Source organism: Thunnus maccoyii, chromosome 12 (assembly GCF_910596095.1).
Source record: "Thunnus maccoyii chromosome 12, fThuMac1.1, whole genome shotgun sequence".
NCBI classification, from domain to species: domain Eukaryota; kingdom Metazoa; phylum Chordata; class Actinopteri; order Scombriformes; family Scombridae; genus Thunnus; species Thunnus maccoyii.
Genome location: NC_056544.1, coordinates 21,758,826 through 21,782,556, shown reverse-complemented (window position 1 = coordinate 21,782,556; position 23,731 = coordinate 21,758,826). Strand labels below are relative to the sequence as shown.

At 40.4% G+C, this 23,731-nt stretch overlaps 1 protein-coding gene across 4 annotated transcripts in view; it reads left to right on the top strand.

Moving 5' to 3' along the window:
* Positions 1-23,731, top strand: part of LOC121909077 (receptor-type tyrosine-protein phosphatase F) — a 186,362-nt gene that overhangs the window by 52,335 nt on the left and 110,296 nt on the right. For all 4 annotated transcript variants that reach the window (XM_042429468.1, XM_042429464.1, XM_042429467.1 and 1 more), the window contains one exon: positions 17,700-17,874. In XM_042429468.1, coding sequence (XP_042285402.1) covers positions 17,775-17,874 — 100 coding nt within the window. In that variant the 5' untranslated portion in view covers positions 17,700-17,774. The remainder of the gene's footprint in view (positions 1-17,699; positions 17,875-23,731) is intronic.

Below are 23,731 nucleotides of genomic sequence, written 5' to 3'. Positions count from 1 at the left end.
TTAACGCATGATGGATTTGCTTAATCACTCTTGTCCCAGTTGGGACATGAAAGTGGTTGCTTACAATCACAGATCAATGTCTGTGAAGATGATTGTGTCAGTGGAGCTAGACATTTGTCTATGACACATACTGTAAGCAGACAGAAAACCTACCAGCTTTTGCAGGGTTATTGAATTTCAAAGCTTTGTTGTAGTAGCTGCAGTACAGACTTGTTTATGACCAGGAGTCAGACTTTGAAAATGTCAGCCGCTGAAAAGTTTTCATTTGTTTTTGTGACAGGAATTGTTTCCTGATGTTGACAGGGTCAGAAGTAGCTGTTTTATGATGACAAGGCCTAATTGTCAATCCTCAGTTTTGCACTAAATAACTGGTTTATGCAGCTTGGGGTGAGTGTGCCAAATAAGTCTTGCGTAATGTGCGATGTCAATCAGCGGCCACTGCCTGTGTGATGTGCTAGCTGCGCTGATAGTCACTTTCTGGTCTCTGTTGTGACACTTCTTTCTTGCAGACAGCCTCATTCATTGTGACAGGTGCTGAGGAGAAGGTTTAGAAAAAAGGGCTTCTTTACCACTAAAATCACCAGTGTTTTGACAAGACAGCTTTTCCTCAACTGCCTCAAGCAGAGAGTTCATTTGATTGAACTAGGTCTGTGCCTATGCTTTGACATCTACACAGGCTTGCTAGACACACATTAAGGTTTTGACATGAGATCATACTCCGAAAAGAAGACAGTAGGCCTGTCACGATGATGACGTTATCAGCTTCTTGTACGATACATGGACAATCATCAATCATTTTGCTGACCTCCATGTTGCCCATTGTGTTTACATGCATGTTTGTTTATATAAGAATATCACTGACATTTTAGCCAACATGATGCCAGAATAAACAGCAAAACTTATTGTGTGTGGTCTATTAATTTGAGGCAAATAATCTGTCAACCTGTTTCAGCAGGTTGTATCCAGAAGGTTTCAGCATCTTGATAAATCCAGTTTTCGGTCCTGCTGTTAAAATCGTGCATAGCCTAACTGAGCCTACATTTGTTGACACCTGCTGTGTTAGTAGTAATGTTTAGCAGTGGAGAGCAGCCTCTCTGCTGCACCGTTAGCCGTTGCTGTCCAAAACACTGTGCGGGCGCAGGATTTTTGAGGTGAAACAGATTGAGTTAGTTTCTTTACCTCAGAGTTGGTTTAATGTTGCAGTGTTTGTTGGTCAGCCAGTCTTGTTTGTTACTGCTGATCGCTGATTGCTGCTCCACTGCACTAGGCCATAGAAAGTATTCACAATACACTTCATGTTCATCTTACAAAGCTAATTATTTAGTCATTAAATCAAAAAATGCCTTTTTTGAAGATTAAGTACAAGATAACGCTAGCATGCAGATGCTGTAGATTATCTGGGTGCTGCACTGCCCTTGCCATCAACGATTTATTGCAAGACGAGGTGAAGGCAGAATGACCGAATGTCTGAATATTCTTAAGAATTAAAAGTTCATTGCTCTTTGAAAGGGCGTACTTGCATTATTATTTCAATTATATTATCATTATATCAGTGGCATAAAACGATCTTAAAATGACAATAATATTGTTTGTCACAATTATTTTTGGGACAATATCGTCCCAACAAAAAGTAGTTAACGTGACAGGCCTAGAGGGCAGGATTATTTTAAGGAAGGTGATGTTATTTTTGTTGCCAATTAGTGATGAATGGAAAATGTCCTGTAGAATTGCAACTGTGGAGGTGTTTTAGCATTAGCTCAATGTCTCTTTAAAATGGATTGAAAAGTGCTCAGACTTAGATTGTATTAAATGGTGTTCATTCAGTCTTTATTACTTACTTTTCTGTACTCTTTTTTCTTTACATTATATACTCTATTCTACATTTGAACTGTATCTATCTACATTTTATGCCCGGTTATAACTAACCATCAGAGGTCTGTTTTGTGCTCCTAGCCTTGCACCTTTCATTTAAACCTTAGCTCTATGCATTACAGCCATGGGTTTCTCAATGGGAACACAAATCCGCTTTGTCAGTGAGGACATTTCCCTCCTTGCACAAAACTCATTTCAATTCCATATCATCCCATTACGCCTCCACATTGATTGAAACAGCCTCCATTTTCAGGGGCAGCTGCTTTTTTTGTGCTCTTTTTGTACTGTGTATGTGAAATGTGCAGAGATGCAGGTTGGAGACATACAGTGGCCACAGCTAATATTAAGTCTGCTATGCTGTAAGCTGTTTTCTGAAAATAAGAGAAGACTAAGGATCGCTGTTGTTGCCCTGTTGCGTGATACCGTTCATTTACTTTATGTGATATCACTCAATTACCGTGTGATATGCTGCTAATATCTTAAATCTAATTTATTTTTTTTTCTGCAGGCAGGCACGGTCAGATTGGTTGCTTGTGGACTGCCATTAAAGAGAATTAAAGGTCACAGCTTTACCTTGCTCTTGAGTATGAGGGGATAACTGTGATGCTAAACTGCAGTAAAGCAAATAAAACTGAATGTAGGCTTGATTTATGTGGTGCTTGGTTCTGGGAGTATAGTCATGTGGCTGATTTATCCCTCTGCCTCCACCACCACCCTTGTTTGCTCAGACTCCCAATTTCTTCAAATGCCTGGCATAGACTCAACATTCTACTTGATTACTTTATCAGCCCCCCTGTCACTTCCTCCAAAGTTATGACTTATTTTTCAACAGTCCAGTAAGGCTGAACTCTCACAGCAACAAGGAGGCCCGGCCTCTCACTAACAATAAGATACCATATAATGGAACAATAAGTTTTCACATTCCTGGCTACCCATACACAGACCTGAACATGCTCACACTAGCCCTGAGAGTATGACATGCGTGTTGTGTGTTGTATAGAGGGGCACATTCAGCATTAGTATAACATTTGGCTTTTGTTCATCCTGTGGTTCGTTCTCAAGCGCAGGCAATGACTCTTCTTCTTGCACAACTCTGAGGTCCCTGGCTTGTTTTGGGAAGATGGATGGAGATTCATTTGGTTTCATTATAAAGCCTGACTTATTTATAGCCTGGCTGTGCGGCGCCCATTGGCCCACTGTGGCCCTGTAAGGATGCTGGAGGCTGAGGCGTTGATGAAACATTCCTGTGTCCAGGGGGTATTCTCTGAGGAGAGCATTGCTTGTTTAAGGGAGGGCAGCAGGGTGACAATGCAGGAACCATGGGCAAGGCCACTGAAATCTAATTCCGCTAGTCCTGCCTAGCTACAGCATTGTTGTCTGAAAGCTTTCCCCTATAAAAAGTCTTGCACTGCAGGGTGCATTGGGCTATGTAATGATACCACGTAGCCCAACAACATGGTTGAAAGTTTACAATGTGATGTAGAACCATAAAATAACAATAGTGTCAATACAAATGCATACAAAAAAGGGAAGGGGCACTTGCTAAGGAAAAAAACATACTCACACTTCCATATTTTACTTATGCACAGTTCAGAGTTTGTAGTTTCACAGCTCCACTCCCAAACCTTTATCAGGATCTCCCCCTTCAGCCTCGGAGATTACAGCTTCACAACCCTGGAGCAGGGATGCTGTCTGCCTGGTAATTTGATGGCTAATCCCCTGCCTCTTCCCTACAAATCTCTTCCCTGATAAAGGGGTTGCTTCTACATTAGTAAACATGGGAGACTTGGCTGCCTTGGCTGACAGTCAGACAAGAGCACTGGTTGAGGAAAGGGAGAAGTGGGGGGATAACCAGTTCCTTCTTTATAGTTCATAGGAAAGCATATTCCCATTTCATGCTAGGAAACTCATCTTAAGTATGGAGATGAACATTTAAACCAAGGAAATGAATTTAAGTCTCCTGGTAAGGCGATCTAATTTCATGTATGGGGTAAATAATGGATTTTTTTGCATGTTGGTCAAAGCATGAAAAAAAAAAATCCCCTTGCTGAGTATCTCATGAGGCTAGTGATTTTAATGGTTTGATGGTGAGCTGCAAAAAGTGTTTTACAGAGAGTTTCTATATAGTCCATTGTCAATGCACATTCATTAGCTTTTTGACCTGAATCTGTTATCCTAATGATCACTACACTGCTCCTGTGGCTAGACACAATCGCTCACTTAAAAGGAATTCACCTCCTCAGATCTTTCTTCATAGACTTACACTGGGATGTTTGCACTGACTATATGGTCAAGCCATGCTAGATTGTAGGCTGTAGTTCTCATAAGAGTTTTATCTGGAGTGTTAGCCCGTGCCCCTTTTATAATTTCCGCCTCCTAGGTGGTTGTTCACCTCCATCGACAAAGGTCTCGGTCTAGGAATCATAACTGACGCCTTGAGTCCAAACATGCTCAACCAAGTTCCAAGATAGCATCTAACCAGTCTTTGAAATGACTTCAGCTTGATAACTGCAACATTGGCTGTGATGGCTTTTCATTTGCTGACCTGACAGAGGCACTTTAGGCGTCAGGGTGGATCTGCTGGGGTGAATGACAGGTCTTGTCCCTGCATGTCTCTCTGTATGCGTAACGGCCCGGTGTTCAGTCTAATCATTGTCAGAGAGTGAGATGACATGTCAGGAAGAATTTGGTGAGATCTTTGTTTTCAGCACATCGCAAACCAGTCAAACATCACAACTACACAAATGGACAGTGATGGTTTCCAAGGTTTGCGTGTTTGTGCTTTTTTTTATTTTTTTTATTTTGTAATGATGTTTGCAAATGCATGCAATACACTTTTGCCTCTTCCCACATGCCCGTTAACAACATATATGTATGTATTTCATGAGTCAAAAAGTTTAGTCTGTTCTTTAGGGTTCTGAATTCATTTTTCAACAGTCATTTGTAATATCTCAAGTGACCTAATTTTTAACTTTACAGAATTTTCCTTAAATGGCACTAATTTATTCTCTGGAGAGTTAGATCTCTGGCATCTTCAATTATGATTGACTCGCAGTCAACCCAGAATTTCTCTAAGTTGATGTGTCCAAGAGATCTGTGTGTGTGTGTGTGCGCACTGTATGTGTTGTGTGTGTATGTCTTGTTAGCCGAGCTACAGAAAAGTGACTCTACACTGGTGGTAATTGATAGTCTGGAGGCTGTCTCAGCTGCAGGTAAATCCTATCTGCAGCTGCACTGTGAGGGAGAAGGTGGGGTAGGGGAGAGAGTATAAATAAGTCTTCCAAGGACTAAGGATTTCAGAATAACTAGAGGGATGGGTTTGGGTGGGGGGGTTATGGGGGGTGGAAAGAGAAGGAGAGCAGATAGCATAGCTGAAAGACAGGGGTTATGTTGGGAGAAATGTTTAATATGACAGAGGGTGTCCCTTGCAGACAGTTCAAATTTCTTCAAGATAGCACAGGCTTAAATGTACGTTTAGGCTGCATTTATCTCAAGAACAGTGTATAACCCCGTCGTCTTTGTTCTGTTACCATCGTGTACCTAGTGCATGGAGCTTGCAGCTTAGGTGTGGCTTTTGCCTCTCTTAAGATTTAAGATTTAAGATCCTCCATCAGATTGACAGAGTGAAATTCAGTCCTATGCTTTGTCTGGGGAGATGTTCTGTAGAGAGATAGCAAGAGAGAGCAAGAAAGGGGGAGAGCAAGTGATTGGTCACAGTGAGAGATTCATAGGTAGTAATAAGGGCATTGGTGGAGTGCAGGTCATCGTGTTGTGGCTCTGGCCTGTCAGTATAATGGACCTTGCTAGTCAGCTAGCAATCGATTGTGCTGCTCACAACCTCGTCCGCCTGTTGTTCTTCACTCTTCCTGTCTGTCAACCTGCCACCCGGAGATGGAGGACGAAGCGGAATCTTCTCCCAGACGACAGATACAGTGTCCAGATACTTTCTCATTACCTGAAAGGTGGCCTGAGGTGAGGTGTGGAGGAAGGCTGGTCTGACTCCACATTTCCGGCCAAGGTAACTTTAAGACAAAACCGCAAGAGTAACATCCTAATTTAACATAAGCTACAGTTAATTCTTGTTCGTTTCTGCCTAGTTCCTGTCTTATTTAGCAAGGAAGTCTTGTGATTTATTTTTGTGCTGCAACTAACGATTATGTTAATTAATCTGCGAGTTGTTTTTTTTTTTAATATAATTAATGGATTAACTGTTAAGTTTGTGAAATAGTTTGGTCAAAAAATGTGAAAAATGTCCACAATTCCTTAGAGCCTAGGGGCTAAGTCAAATCAAGTCAATTTTATTCATACAGCACAATATCACAAATCACACATTTCCCTCAAGGGGCCTTATGATCTCTACAATATATGACCCTTACCTTTAATGGGGAATAAAAATGGAAGAAACCTTGCTTTTAGATTTATTGTTCTATCCCAACCAACAGTCAAAAAATCCAAAGATATTTCCATTTTCAGTAATATTAACGAGAGAAAGCAGCAGTTCCTCACATTTTGAAGCTGGAACCAACATTTTAGCTTGATAAATGGCTTAAACCATTAATTGACTGTTCACATTGTTGTTGATTAATTTTCTGTTGACTTTTCTGAACGACTAATCTGCACTTGAATTTTGCTAGTCATTTGTCTCTGTTACCACTGGCAATACAGTTTCTTGCTCCGCACTTGTAATGTAGGACATAATTTTGGATTAGGCGCTCAGTAAGGACAAACATGCCAGGTTAAAGTGAGTGTAAAATCTACTTCTGTAGTTTAAGCCTTCATAGCACAATCATAGTTTTTAGGCATACTGTACTGTACCTTATTTGATGAGCATGGGTTAAGCTGAGACTCCCTGCTTCTCTTGCCCTTTATCAACTGGCCCTTGCCTATTCTGCACTCAACTCTTTTACATTTTAAATCCTCAGGCCTCCAGAGAGCAATGGGGATATATGGTTCCATCTGCTCGACCAGACTGGCTCATGGCTCAGACGGACAGAAAGAGACAGAGAAGGAGACATGGCCAGGGAGAGAGAGAGAGAGAGAGAGGGAAACGGGGGGGGGGGATGGAGAGAAACACAGACTGACAGAAAGACAGAGCGGCTTATTAGAATCTGCCTCTTTTCACTAGTTAGACAGGGGCTGAGAAGATAGCTGTCTGGAATAGAAGGCAGGCAAAGAGTTGGATTAGGACCTTTGGGATCCTCTTTTTTTTTTCCACATTTGCAATGGCAACCTACCCGTGTTCGGTCTTAACTGTTTCAGGTAGACTGAGATTCTTGGTCTTTCTTTGTGCGGCACAGGTTTTTTTACTTCATGGTAGGTCCCAGAAAAACATATGTTTGTATGCCTGTTACATCTCAACAGGGGGTCCTCCTCTATAAATAAAACCTGCTTATGCTTTGTTCCAGACACCATCAAGTTCTTTTTTTAAGTTTCTGTTTCCCACCACAAATGCTTGATTATATAGGAGGTGCTTTTCCCAGCCCGCCCTGAGTTAGTCTAACCCTTCCCTGCGTCAACACTTGGTTTATTCTTCTGTACCTTGGACTACAGAGGATTCTTTTCTCAGTGTCTTTTGCATACACTGTTGTAAGGTTAAATAATGAAACCATTATGTCAATATGCTTTTTCTTGCATAGCAGCTCTGACTGAAGACAAACAACCCCATAACCATTCAGTATATCATGAAATTCTCTGTCTTTCTGTGTCATAAAGTGTAGTGCAGGCCACGATTGCAAGTCAGCACTTCTGTGTTCAGTAGTTGTATGTTTTAAGGGAATATGTATAGTTGCTGAACAGTGTCTCTAAAGTAGATCTCCATAAAAGGATGTAGTTAGATAAGGAACTGCACAAGCACTAACCTTCCTCCCAGGGCCCATGAGTGAGAGAATGACCACGTTTTTTGACTAATAGCCAATGGTAGCAGTCTGGCTAATCCCCTTACAGCCAATTTGAATTTTGTCAGTATGAGTAGGCAAAACCTCATTTCTGTAGAAATGTAATAATGTGTGTGCAAAGTAGGGGGAATTTGGATTAACTTCTAGAAAAGAGTTATCCTGTGAATGAAATACCTGACAAATCAAGGTTTTTGATCACATTGAAGAAAAAAAATCCAGCAAATCCAATATTGCCTTAAAGCTCTTCCTCCTTCTCATTGATTTGCATCATTTTCTACAAGTGCAGACATTTTCAAGGGATGAAAACCCTCGTACAGAGTATTGTGGCAAACAATTACCAAAGTTGCTGCGCTGTCACTAAGCACTGAGGCCACAGCTTTGTTGTCATATAGGCCTCTGAAGGGTCCCTGCCGGCCAAAGAGCTTCACTCCCAGCCCGTTACAGTCGCTAATCTGGCCTGACACCAAGCTGATTTACAATACCCCCCCTACCCTAAGCACTGACTGACTAGAGGTAATTGATTTAGAACAGTGGAGACACCTGCAGAATAGTATGAAGCCTTTAAAAGCTCCCTCCAACACTCTTATACAAAGTTATGCCTGATATTCTCCCCTCAGTGCCACCTGTAGAAAATAAATACACTTAAGAAGGGAAAGGTTTCTTTCCATGTTGGGCAATACCATTGAGAAAACATGCTTATACAGTTTGTTTTCAATTTGTATTATATTCCATATTCTGCCATGCTCTCTTGATTCTGATAATGCTTAATTTTTATATTTTTTCCTCTTTCTGCTAAAATCCACCCATGATGTCCCATGGACTGAGCTGAGCCCAAACAACTGTCTCTGTTTGGCAAGCTATTGATCTATGGAGCTCTGTATTTGCCAGTCTTTCTGCTCACATGCCTTCGCTCTGTTTGTCCTTTTACTGGCGGAGACGAGGCCTTCTGCCTAGGGGTTGGTGGGGGTGGGGGTTGAAGTCCTTTGCGTGGTGTGAGGGGGGAGTCCATGCCTTCTGTGCTGCCTGCCTAGTCATTTTATGGCACCATCTGTCCACAAGCAAACCATCAAGTGGTGACGTCTCAGCCCATCTCTCTTGCTTGACAGTGTAAATTTCCTTTTGATATATACGCGCATCTGCTGTTGAGAATGTGTCTCAGTTTATACTGCTGATATAATGTTTGGCCAGAGCACAAAATCACACCAAATTATGCGTAATTCATTTGTAGAACTCTCTAAAAATGTAAACAAACACAAATATTAAATCTTTTTCAGTCTTTGAACTAGGACAAGGCTAGTGGCTGTGTACGGTTTCAGAGACCTTGAATTGAACACAAAGCTTTGTTATTACACCATTCTCCATTAGTTTTATTTAGGCCCTAGCTTTGAGGAATTACAGGTTGGCCTAAATAATAATACTTTTTTTTAAAAATTTATATACCACTTTTCAAAACAAAGCTACAAAGTACTTCACACACAACTGAGATAAAAAGTAAAAGACAGATGATGAGCAAAAGAAAGATAAACAGTAAGGATTTATAAGAAAAATAATCATAGCAATGTTAATGCCCATGATACTGAATAAGAATGTTAAATTAATCCAGTCATTGGGATGTCAACAAATCAGATGAAACGAATAAAAAATAAAAGAGAAAACAACAGTGGTAAAATATGAATTCACATTCATACAAAAGCTCTTAGAATAAAAGCGTGGTTTAATAAATGAAAGAAAATATATCCGACTGTGTAGCTTTGTTAAGACTTGAATGTGAGTTAAACATATTTTTTATGTGAATGCAGTGTTTCCCACAGAATGACAATGTGATTGGGGGGAATGAATTAATAAGAAAATGCATAAATTAATAAGATGTTTATAATAGTGTGTGTGTGTGTGAGAGAGAGACAAAGAGAGAGAGCGTGTGTGTGTTTTCGTAAATGCAAATGTCAGTTATACACTGGAGTGTGTGTGTGTGTGAGACCTTTTCCAGTATAAACACCAACCTAGTCAGGGCCAGTAGTCCTCATGGGGACCAAAGCACAGTCCTAATGAGGCAAACTGCAATTTCTGAGGTTCTGGTTAAAGTTAGGGGTAAGATGTGAATTGAGGTTAGGTTAAGGTTAGTGTTGGGGTTTGGATTAGGCTGTCCACAATGAATGCAAGTCAGTGCAATGTCCTAAGAAGGATAGGCTGCACAAAGTTGTGTGTAGGGATAGGAAGGATATAAGATTTGATCTTGTATCGGGATAAAAACACTCAAGATAATTTAATCGTGGTGAATTTCCATTATGGGGATAATGGTGAATATCCTCACATGAGTGACTTTAAAGAGCTGACTGACTCACTAACATACAGTCCTATAGATTTCCTGATTTATTTTGAATTGCCGTTTGCATCAAGGGATCGCCCGCATCTTTCCAGTCATTCGTCACCATGACGGAAGGCTCTGAATGTGAATGCTTGGATATCAGGATGATAGGTAGATTCTTTCTATTAATGGATTTTTTTTCTCTCATTGTGAGTACCTGCTGAATGTTGGCAAGAGTCTGAATCTGTCTTTGTTTGTTTTTCACCAAAAAGGGGGCCCAAAAAAAAAAAAGTGTCCTATGATGCAATAAAAATATTTGTTTCTTAACAAAATGTAAGGTAAAGTAATTCCAGTATGTTTTAGTGCCACTTTAAGAGTTTTAAGCATATTTTGTTGATTATCGGGATAATATCATTAATTGCAATTATTTTGACCAAGATAATCGTGACATGAAGTTTTCATATCATCCCGTGCCTACTTCTGTGTGCGTGTGTGTGCGCACATATGTGTGTGTCGTTGTCAGTTATATCTGGGGGGAATGCTGAATAAAGCTGCCATGGTCACCGCGGCAACGCAAAAACATCACGCCCACCGCAGAGTCAAGCTGATCACCACTTCATCGCTGAGTGAGCGGCTCAAGTGATGGGACATTAGTTATTCTCTCAGGCTTGACATAAAGAATGACGTGCCTGCCAAATGTCGACTAATATTCCTGCTGCGATGTCGGCCTCTTAATGACAACACTGGAATAAAAATAGACATTTAGACTACAGAGGCTATAAAGAATGGACTGTTACAGTAATAAATGCATTTGAAAAGTTTATCGTATTGGTCCAAATGTAATTTTTTTTTTTCCTGGAAATACGTCTGAAAAAGTGGGGTCGTCTTATATATGCGGTCTAGACAATTACATGTTCACAACATCAGATACCCTTTTTGAACGGATAAAGTACCGCTGTAAAACTGACTCCTACACAGAGTAAATTGGAATTTGGATTTTATCTACCAGGCCGGGTTTTAATGTCCCTGGGCCCAAGTAGAGCCTATGTGTGGGAAATGCTGAAGTATATGGTTTTATGAATATTCCACTGTAATTCAATCAAGTGAAACTGTTTTGTATTCTGTAAATATGGCTCCTAAGGTTGGTGATACTTTACAGAAAGCTGTTTCATACACTCGACTGGTCCGGGTATACACAGTATTGCTTTTTATTTGATGAATGTCTGTTTTACATTGAGCCTGCTTTTTGATTTATTGCAGGCCCTTTGCCCAGCACTTTGTAGTGCAAGCCATTTTCTCCTTGCTCTGCAGCTCGACAACGCCAATAATCACTCTCCAATAAATTCAAATGGAAGTGGCACTCTGGTATGTCTCTTCTACTCCATGTAATACACATCAGTGTAATACTTATCACCTTTCATTCCCAGATTGATTTGCGGCTGAAAAGATTGGTAGCCCCCCAGAGGTGATTGTAAATCCCCCACTTCAGTGGCAATTTATGGAGGTGATTGAGTTTTGTTAAATGTTCACTCAACCAGACTAAATGCCAATCGACATTGTATCATATGGGTGAAGCCAGTACGCGATGGACTTTGCATTCTGTGGAGAGGCAAGTTAGTGCCTGCATCAGGACATCAGGGGCCCGGTGCATTAAATCCAGTCCTCATGCGTCACAGGTTGCCTCACAATGCGTCATGGGTTGTAGTATTATTATTTCTAATTATTGAAGCATCTCAAATTCACTTGCTTCATGGATTTCTTTGAGTCATCCACACAGACAGAGATTTCACTCTTGATTAGTAGGACTTTCATTGTAGGTCAGTGTAATCGGTGCTCCTTACTATCTGTTGCTCAACCAGGAGGGAAGTGCACTGGCCTGTTATAGGTGTCTTTCAATCTTCTGCTTGGCACTAAAGTGTTAGCAATTAACCGGAATCAGCTTGTAAACAGAAGTGCTGTAAAACTTGATAGGTCACAGGACATTACCCTTTGTTAGGTGAATTTCAATGCAGAGCCTTGTCGCAGCCATGTAAAAAAGACATGCACCATCAAGTCTGTGGATACAGCAAGGCTTTCAGAGATGGAGGGAAAACCTAATTTGGTTACTTTACGCTTTCATTTTACAATACGGGGCTCACCGGCTTGCTTTATTCTCCTGCGGGTCTGGTGGTGTGTGTTCATCGCTGAGGTAAAAAAAGGAGCACAGACTTGTGAGGGTTAGTCTTCTAGGGCATGGAAAACTAATCAGGGGGCAAAACACTGCTGTTGAAATTCAGCTTGTAACTATGTTTATGGAGCCGTTGCAGGCTGTGCCAACACAAACCTCTCCAGTCTGGGTTTATCACCTCCAGAGACGTCCATGATTAGCTCCTCACACTGCTAGCCATATATCTCAGCTGTCCCACCTCCCTGCGCTTAGGATGACCCATTAAATGGAGACGGAGAAAGAAAGACAACATGAGTAGGAGGGTTGAAAACGACAGAGAGCAGAGATGCTACCTGCAGTTACTGTAATAGTAGTGTTTACTCAGCCTCTGCGCTCTCTCAGCGCAGCTGTGTCTTGCTTTGTCTTGTTTGTAGAGTACCATTGCTGTATGGGTGGCCACTCCCTTACCACACACATACGCATGCACGAGGGGGGGTGAGGGGTGGTAATAACTTCAATGACAGGGACCTGATGTGGGTGGCAAACAAGCAAACAGGATAGGTGTGTATTTTTTGTTTTATTCCCCTCCCAACTGAACTCGCTCAAAAGCTCCTTTGTCCTCGACAATTTACCGTTTGAGATGTTGACATCCCATTGTTCCCTTGTTAATTAGTTCACTAAACCTCTTAGTCCTCTGTGTGCTTCACATACCGTATATGTCACGCTCTGCATTACCGAGATCTCAACTGACTTGACTCTAAAACATCTTCCTAAAAGACTCTGAATGACCTGATGAGTGGCTGCTCAATAAGGGTTAGAGTTATTCCTGCCTCAGTATCAATATAATAACCTTATGTTTGCTTTCACTGTGTCTTTGTGTTTACATAAAATATTGCCACCACAGAGTCCTCTCTCTGTAGGATACATGCTCTTGACAAATTGGACACAAGACCAAGTGTGTGTAGCCTGATTGCAGACCCCTGGATCACCACCTACATTTCAAATTTTGTCGGGTGATTTAAAAAAGTCTGGGTAAAAAAGGCTGGTTGTTTCCTTAACAGTTAACCAGCCTCGGAGACCTAAAGCTTTAGTTTATTAGACACAGCCTCCCCTTTGTTTTCATCTGTAAGTGTCCATGTTGTAAGTAATAATGCCCTAAAGTGGAGGGAACTCCGGAGGGGGTGAAAGTGTGCTAACCTGAAGTAGCAACAGTTCAACAGCTCTAAAAATACAAAATCAATATGTGGTGGGCAATGTGGATATTGTGGCGGGCTGCCACAAATAAATGAACGTATGGGAAACCCCTGTTCTATAAAAAGACTGCTCTTAAGGAACTTGTTTTATTTGTACTAACTTAATGCTTATGCAGCTTCAGTCAGTCACTAGTGATTGGTGATTGGTTAGGACTAAAATCAAATCACAGGAAATGACAGTGTAAGGAAGAATGGAGTGGTAATTAAATTCATTGTCAAATTTTGTGTAACCCTTTCACCATAAGCTCATGATATGAGTAGCACTTTATGCAATACTCAATGAAGCATTAAACCCCTTTAAACTCTTGGTAAAACGGTGAAAGAGACATCTCACTGTATAATAAACATGTCAAGGGTAAACTACGACTCTCAGTCTCTCTAACAACTAATGAGAGGCTAAAGGGATAAATCCTGGTTTTAATAACCCAATATAATGTTACTATGGCAATATATGAATTAACCTATTCAGTTATACAGCATGTGATGAGAAACAACAGCACAAACACAGTATCTCAGTTTCAACCTTGTATGCAGGAATTTCACAAATCAAAATACAGAAAAACCAATAGCTATGAAAACCACAATAGAAAACAACACAGAAAGACCCGAGTAGTTTAATCATTAATCTGTTAACCTGAGTGAACTTTCTGTTTTAGCTTGTTCTTTAAGCAAGTTAGCATCAAGGTTCGTTGGCACGCTTAACGTTGGAGCTCATAAAGAAACAGAACAGCAGTTCCTCCTTGTGTAGAGTGACAACAGCTCACAGCAAACAGTTCACAGTTCAACATAAAAAGTAACGAACTTCCTCCTGACGTTATTACTCAACAACTAAGTCAACAGGAAATCAAACTCTTCCAGTTAATTCTCTAAAGTAAACAAGATTTTTAGGTACTGAACAAGCCTTGAAACATCCTGAAAAAGTATATATATTAACTGTAAATTAATAAGTAAGAGTAATATACATTATATAATATATAATTATAGTATATATAAATTATAAATCTTATTATAGATGCATGAAACATTTCAATAAATCTTATGCACAGTAACATCCACTGAATAGCAGTTATGCATCTTATTAATAATTGGCAATAGTTCACATATGTAAGATGAGAGAAAAATACAAATAACTGATGTAAATCAGATTATAACATGTATTAACTAGAATGCCCTAATTTACTGTTTGAAATTAAAAAAATATGTAAAACTCTGGTATATGCTTTGGCATACTGGTTTATAACAGTATTAATTTAGATCATCCACTGCTGCGGTAAATTAATTTAGCTCCTGAATTCATCCTGACTAATCCTGACTAGTGATTATTAATTAGGATCTAAATTTCTGGTGAAATAATCTGGATGATCATTTCAACCATAATTATGCAGTGCTAACTCATTCTGTCTCACACACACTTTCCCCTCTTACTCATACACACATACACACACAAACACACACACAAAAAAACACACACCAGGCCTCAGAATGAAATCATTACCAAAACAGAAGGATCCACATACAATCTCACAAGGGCAGACATCCACCCCTACATGTTCTTACTGTTTTTCTCTCGCTCTCCCACATAGTTGCAAACAATGTCTTCCTGTGTGCTGAGCCACTTGCTCAGTTTTTGGATCACACTGCACCATTTCTCCACGTCGGTGCCCCGTCCCTCTCTTAGTAGCGCTACTGCCACAACACAAATGCACATTGTGAGTGCTGTCCCATAGTATGTGTGTGCAGCTGGGAGGCACCAAGCTGCACTGGGAAAAAATAAGTAGCTAAATAAATAAAGAATAAACCTCGCTCTAGGAATTTGTCTCATTGAAGATGAAAAGCATCTGCCTCTCTCTGGCATCTGCTGTGAAAGATATCCCTCCACCGCTAAGGGTTTGGAGCACGGCGAGTAGCCAACTCTATCAGCCTCACTCACTCTCACTACCCACCGACATGAACCAACGCAACGCTGGCATACGTAAAAATGAGTGTCAAAACAAATTGTCAGTCAAACTTTAGGTTAGTTACATTCATTTTGCAAGGCTAACTTGGGGTATTAACTTGAAATAAAAGTGGAGCCTAAATATCTTTAAGTCTGGTTGCAGAGTGGAGGTGTGATCCAGTTCTTTGGCACTCTGAGCAGTGTAAAAGTATTTCTTTCTCTCCTCCAGACTGCTACAGTTTAACACACCAACAATGAGCTTCTTTCTCATTACTAGTGAAGGAAAAGACACAGAGGGAAGCTTTATTTCATAGGTTTTAAATTATCTAAGCTGCTCTTGTGGGTATTTCTCAAAACTCTACATGCAGAGAGGAGTATAATACGGCTTGATACAATCACAGCTTGAACTTCACCGACGATAGATGATATTGGCGGCACACAGTGTTTGGAAATTCCTGAGATGCAAGGTGTGTTGTATCGGAAATTGGTTTAGTAGACATGAAAGCCTAGAGGCACATTCCTGTAAGTGACGAAGAGTGATGAAGAGCTAACCGTCAAGGATACCTGTCTGCAATTGTGCCCAGGTGAGGCACCAGCAGCTAGACTCACAGCATTCCTTTACATCATTTTACTCAGCCATGCCTGTCTTTTCCTTCGCCAAGTGATTCGTTGAAAGAGGTTAAAAGAGAGGTCACATGAAAAAAAGGGATCTCTTGAAATTTTGCTTTGCTAAGATCTCTGCCCAGCAGAGTGTTTCCCTTGGTGTTGTTTCACAAAGAGGGTGGTTGAACAGGTGCTCAATGTGTTCATTTCGTTACCGTTTACTCACACATCGAAATAGCCACATGAGTAATGGGCTGCTCAACACCTCCACAGGCTCAAGAATGGAAAGGGTTTTTTTTTTTTCTACAAGATACTGGAGGCATTGTGTTCCTGACACTCTAACTTATTTAGCTGAACTGAATAGACTAAAGCTGACCGGCCACCCAGAAAGACGCAAGATATTCCACATTGTGAGCGACTCTTTTTCCTCTTTTAACAAATATCAACAATCAGTATTGTTCAGTTGCCACTATAAACTGGGCAGTGAGACTGAACAGATGAGCTGAGAAAGTTTTCAATTCACTTCCAATAGGCCTCTTGTTAAAGCTTTGTACAGAATCATTGTCAGAAAGCCCTTGAAGACAAAAGTAGGCTTATTTTAAAAACTTCTCAAACTTTTCTCATTTTAGTTATTTTTTTTTCTGAAGTCCTCTGGAGATAGTGCTTTAATTCCATCAAAAGAGAGATATCTATCCTTACCATATTGTGGTCTGCTTTACAGCGTTATGATTACTCATCACAGATGGCCACGGGCAAGAGTGTAGGGACAAGAAATTTTGTTAGCGCAATTTATGGGGATACACAGTTACTATGTTTGTAATAGCATTAGACATTGAAACTGCAGGCTATAACAAACTTAAGGTCATGTATCTAAATCTTATCAGTTGGCTTAGTCATTTCCTACACTAAATCTAATTCCTAAAAAGACAAAGAATCACTGCTTGTGCAGTGTCATTTGAGGGACAGTCTTTGTTTTTGTATCTCCACCTACCACTTAAGATGATGAAGCAAAGCTTTCTATTTTATAGCTTGTTTAATTAACAAGTTAATTTGTGGTACACCTGCTGCTGCTTTGTCGACCAGCCTTGTCTCCCTTGGGGGGGGTGTCGTGAGCTAAATGTTGATGTATGCAAACATGTTGTCATTCAATGACATCATGGCACTTTGTTGATTTGGACCCGTCTGGAAGACACAGTTTCAATTTCTTAATGGGGAACATTAAATGGGTGGTGGTCCTTAGGGAGTATAGTTTAGGAGGTCCTCTGGGTTTTGAACTGATCCCCATTGTGAAAGGATGACTGTGGAGCTTAATCCTGCGTTCTGACCTCCTCTTTGTTCTTGTTATTTCTTCCCATGATTTCTCTCTGTAGCATTGTACTACTTCAGTTCTGTTCTGCTGATGTAGTTTGCGTGTTACGTTCGCTTCACTTGTATTTTCCTCTGCCCCGAGCAGGATTTTGTTGAGGGTATTGGGTGCCTTGTTGATCGCAACCAAAGATCTCCAGTGTTGTGTGCTCTCGTTTTCTTACAAGTGTACAAAACATCCGTCTCCTTTGGTTTTACTGTGTGACTTGCTTTTGATATTTCTGCTTTACTGTGTTATTATGCTCATTCAAATGTATGCAAATATATGTTGAGTTTGAATACTAATGTTTCTCTACTCCTGTTCTGCATGTGTTTGCTCTCCCAGGTGTTAGTCTTTGATCCTGTCAGAGTGGGACGCGTCTAGCAGGGGACTGAGAAGGGAGCAGTGCCAACTTGGAACATGGTGCCTAATACTCACCTGGCAATGCCCCTCTTGCCCAGAGGGGCGTTGCTGTTCCTGCTTCTGCTCAACTGCATGGGGATCTCCTCCCTGGCAGACAGTAAGTACCCTTATTCACCTGTGAATGCTTATGCCTATGCTTTCCCTACAGTGTGATAATATATTAAGCTTGATAAGTATTTTGACAGTAAGAGCATTATATCTCCTCATTATCTGCACATATGGTGAAAATTACACACGATCAGAGGTTAAAAAGCAAGTTCTTTGAGAGTAATTATAGTATATTCCTTTATCTAATAATCAAATACAGCCCTACACTACATTGTTGCACATTAATTGATTGTGTGGCTAGTGAGCAAGCTTTCATGCTGTACAATCTAGATCTTCATTTAAAATAGAATATACTGTCTCTATATTCTATTTATATTTGGTGTCTTTTGTGGATTCCCGCAAACCAAAATAGCAGCTTGTCTAATGCATGTCCCAAAGTATAGAGAGCTTTAGCATTTGCACTAAAAATAAGCGTACAGTGCATGCAAGCTCCGTCGGCCTTTGTGCCTTGCTGTCAATCTGTATGACATTTTTGACTGGAAGAAGCCGCACAGAAAGATGTGTCACCGTTGCTGCGCCTTTGGGTCTTGGGGGCAGCGAAGAGGCCCTGCTCTGCTGAAGGCGGGGTCAGGGACAGAATTAATTCAACACATGACCTCACCTATAGTGCTGTCATAGGGTCACTGTAATTCAATTATACCCCGACCCCTCCCATTCCCCCACCCAACCACATCAACTGGCGTGTCCTTTCATACATGGGTCCAATAGGATTTGTTTTTCTGTACCCTTTGCCTTCTCTCACTCAGCCCTGTGTTATCATCTTTGTCTCTTGCGGTGTGGCGAGATTTTTTGCAGAGTGTCAGTGTGAACTTGACCTTGCAGGAAAGTTTTGCACTCCTGTCTTTTTTTTCTTGTGGTGTGGCAAGACTGTCTTTGCTCTGCCTGTAATGTGATCTGACCAAATCAGACCTTGAATTGAGCAGTAGTGCTTAAGTAAGACTTCAAAGATGTGCCCCACTGCACTCATTCAGTCCCCAGAGTTTAATACAGGGACATGTATTTGAGTTCATTTTGGCTGCTTTTCCTTTATACCCAAAACTACTGCGATATGTTGGTGTATGTTCAGCACTTCCTTTGGATTCTGATGTAAAATACATACTAACTGTCACTAAAGAATTACAGAAGAATAAAATATGCATTGTTGACAGAAATTGTCTGAAAGAAATGGAGTATTAAATGTAAACCAATTTTTGCTCTATGAATAATTGAAAAAATAATCTTCCCAATGAACCAAACAAGATTGATTTATTTATTGGTTGTAAACCATGTTTATTGTCATGTTATGTTGTGTATCTTTGCTTCTCTATGCATTGCATTTTAATTGCCACCTATGGGGATGAACAAAATATACAGAGTTGCATGTGCTTTTTTAGAGACCATCAAGGAAAAAAGGTAATATCAGGGGCATTGAAGTTGCCAAGATATTATTTAAATGTGCTGAGTCTGTGCAAATTCACAGCACAGTAGACAGGCCTTGATTATTAAGCTGTGTTGGTAATGTGCTGTTTTTAATCTATATTGTGCAGATATCTGCATGCAAAGGCAAATGTTAAGCAAATATGCTACATAGCTAAAGCATTTAAATGTTTTGAAGCATATTTTGTCATGGATGTATGTACAGTATTATTTAATGCCTTCAGGGTATGTTGCCCTTACCGTTTTTTCAAACAATACTGAAGTATTTAAAGATACACACACAGCTAGATATAGGGTATCTGACAAAAAATAATTGTGTTTTTTGTGTTCACTCGATGACAAATCGGTTAATACGGACAGTGTTCAACAATATCTTTACTTTTGTCAATCTTGTCTTTTTACTTTCTACCTCTCTGCCTCCATGAGAGCAAGATTGCCCTGGTTTTTAATTTCAGTAATCATATCATTTACAGATAAAAAACACAGAGCCAAGCTTTTTAATTAACAGACAAAGATACTCTGCTGTGACAAGCTGGCACAAGCGTTTTTATTGAAGATACACCCAAACACTGATACACGAAAAAGAGAAAAGATGGAATTTCAGCTTAAAAGGAAGATAAAACAAAATGGAACTCATAAATCTTGGCTCTGGTCCGAGGTTAACCTATGGTTGTAGTTTAATGTAAGTGCACATGGGAAAAGGCCTAGACCTGCTATTATCCAGACTGTAAAGCAAACAGACATAGAATTAAAATAAGACCGTTGGGGGCAAAAATAACACCTACCACTAATAGTAGGGTTGTGTTCATTTGGTGCCTGTAATTTGTATGCAACTTAGTTATGTGAACTTGATAGTTCTGGTTTGGATTTCCTGTATTACAGGGCAGACACCAGACAGATATTATGGGCGGGGTGCCTGGTAAGTTTCTGATTACATGGGTTTGGTCTGTCTGTCCTTGTCTCCCCTTTGAAAAAGTTAAGCTGGCAAAGCAACCACAGGTAGCAAACATGTGTGAACAGACCGTCCCCTTACATAAAAAATCTATAGGTTATTGCCTTATTTATTTAGTTGTTGGTTGGCTACGTTTCAAAAGGTTGTTGTCATACTGTTTGTTTGGCATAATACTTAAGTCAGTACAATTCATCATGATTTAGCAGCACAAATAAGTACAAGAAATCCACCACCGACACTATCAGTGTTATAGCCCTGTGACATCATTCATCTTATACCGTCATTGAGTAGGCACACAATACAGTGTTATTACTCTGAGTGCTGATCGCAGACGTCCCATCGATCCCCGGGGAGCTCAGCCTAATCAACCAGCTCTCTATACAGCCTTCTTGTACACAATAGGCCACAGGCTCACAAGGTCAGCCTCAAAGTCACACATACCCAGCACTTAAATGTAATGGTTATCTTTTTGTAGTGCTGTCACTGTGAGTTATTTCATTGGCTTTAATAAGCTTTTGATGTATGTGTCTCCTCTCGTGCCTCTCATATTATAATCTTGGGTGGCTTTTCATGTGAGGTGCGGCAAGACCACTGAGGCCTCTTTTGTATTGAGCCTGCTCTTTTCACTCCCAATGGCAGGAGGATTACAATGGCATCATAATTAACTTAATAAGTTTAAATTGACTTTTTATATCAAACTACTGTCTCATGCTACAACCCTTTAGTGTCTTGTTTGTGTTCTCCTGTGTGCTATCAATAGGTTAATACTGTTTGTTAGCCCTAAAGTCAATTCCCTAGCTGTTGTGGTTCTGTACTCAAATGGCTAGACCACTAAGAAATTCCCAAGCGGGCCACCATGCCAAAATATGCATATGCTCTCGGCTTTAGACAAAAATATCTCCAAATAGCTTGTAATATAGCATTTCTTAGATAATTTCGAACAAAATTCGTAGAAAGTGTTTGAAAATGTTCCTAAATCCACATAACCTGCCATTTACATTATGAACCTATAAGACAAGCTCTGTAGATTGTGTTAGTAATTTATAAAGCTCCTACAATGGAGTGATGTGATGGATGTGCCAAAGTGGTTTGTAGAGGGGTGGCCAGACGGGGAGCTGGGTGGCTGGAAATTGGATTGTATTTTTAAGTGTCCATATGGTCACCCAGTTCAAAATCTGACAGGGATAGAAATTGATTCTTTTTTAATTAAAAGTAACCATATCCACCTTTGGAGAGCCACTTGGAGAGTAATGCAGTTAGCACATCATACCAACAGGCACACTGAGCTGAGATGGAGCAAGTGCTAAACAATAGGAAATGCTCTAAAGGCAAAGCAGTGGGAGAAAAGCAATATATGTGTGAGAAACCTCTGCAAAATAAAGTGTTGGAGGAACCTAATTTAGTGGGTGGAGAGAATCAGAATTGAGGGGAAGTTGTTTTCATAAGCCAGTGCAGCAATGTCAGAATGGGGGGAGGAAAGGGTCTTCGGAGGTTAATGATGTGAGATTAATAGTTTAATTAGGGAACTCAATAGCAGGGCTATTGAGCTCCCTAATTAGCAGGACCCAAACCCAAACCCTCTGCTGTGTCCCGGATTCGGCAATGCCAAAGGACAAGAAGATCCACCAATGTCCTTCCAGAACAGGGCAGATGGAGAAAAGCATTGTAATTCTGTGATCATAGTGATGGTTTTATTGACTTGATAGACACATTCAATCCCTTACCATACCCTCACTTATTGCAGTTTACTTTACATTCTCAATCAATCTTAGGTTACTTTGAGCTCAAATAGTCCAGTATTACCAGAGATTTTGAAGTGACTGTGGATTGAATTTGGGAGACATTATGTGCAAAGTCTTTGCTAATTGACGCTCAGATATGTATTTTCACATCCAGCTCATTGATTAGACTCTGGTGAGGTTTTGAGGAATTCAAGATACCTGGAATCAAATAAGAAATAATAAGATTCAATTTTTAAGCATCCTCTAAGGTGCATTTAAAGGCATTTAACTCAACCCAAACAGCCTGTGGACATGAAGCAGCATGGATCTCAAATGGGAACTATTTCATGGGTAAATGGTCTTAGCCGACCATTGATCTGATCTTAGCTTCTCAAAGATGCTAAATCATAAGTGAAGCAACAAAGAGCCTTTTGGTGCCTGTAAAGCCAGAATCTCTTTGTTGTATCATGTCCCTACAGTAATATAATTTGATTTCCTCTTCAAGTTTGGCTGGTGGAGAGTTGAATTACTTAAGACCTTAAGGGCATGTGGGTGAGAAGATGAGAACAATGGTAGGGGCTCTTTGTGGTCTCCGAGGGAGGACTAATCTGGGGAGGCAAATTAATGAGGTTAGTGGGGTCGCAAGGGGGTACATGGTGATGGATGATGAGCTAACCCTAAAATGGGATCTCTGAAGAAGCTAGGAACCATCTCAGCAGCTGAGCCCCCAACCCAGCCCCTCCCGGGATCACTTAACACACTTAACATTTTCCTCACACTGGTCTATTAATTTTAGTCCAAGCCAAGGTGACCACTGGACTTTACCCAGCAGCATTAACCTCTTCCACTCCTGCCCCCCTACCATAGACCCATTTTTGGGGGGACAGGGGACTTTTAGGGGGAGAGAGCAGGTAAAAGGAAATATGCCAAATAGAAGTGGTATTCATCATCTGAAAGCTGGGAATCTGAAGATTAATTTGACATGCAGTTCAGCACTGTGTGTCAAGTTTCTTTAGTAATGAATCTGTAATAAACATTGTGTTTTGGTTAGGCGCCTATTCAAATTGTGAAAGTTTAGAGTGTATAAGGGCTTCATGAGGCTGTGATTATTCTAGAGGTCACAATAGGTAATTTAATACAGTGAGGTCAAGTTTCAAAAAATGGTCTCACTACAATGAAATGGCTACAATGCGGATTAACATCATCACACATGAATATAATTTGGCTCATTGAATCCACAAGAGTCTCAGCTTTCCAGTCATACCCAAGTTATGCAATTTCAAGACTCCAGTATGCAGAAATATTCAAGTACATAATTTTTAGAACAGGTGAAAATTTATACTGCATGCAAAAAACTGCATGTTTTTGCCCCAAACTGCATGAGATTAGCATAAAGTGGGCATGTCTGTAAAGAGGAGACTCATGGGTACCCATAGAACCCATTTTCATTCAGATATCTTAAGGTGAGAGGTCAAGGGACCCCTTTGAAAATACCATGCCAGTGTTTTCCCTTGCCAAAATTTAGCTTAACTTTGGAGTGTTATTTAGCTTCCTGGCAAGCAAGCATGACATGGTACCAATGGATTCCTTAGGTCGTATAGTTCCATATGATACCAGTATCTTCACTATAACTTTAAAACGGAGCCTCTGAAAGACAGTAATGTCACTTGAGGACGACTGCATCCGAGAGTGGAAGAGGTTAACAGAGCCCCCCATCAATTCCCCTGAATCTCCTTTAGTATTCCCACAGCAACTTT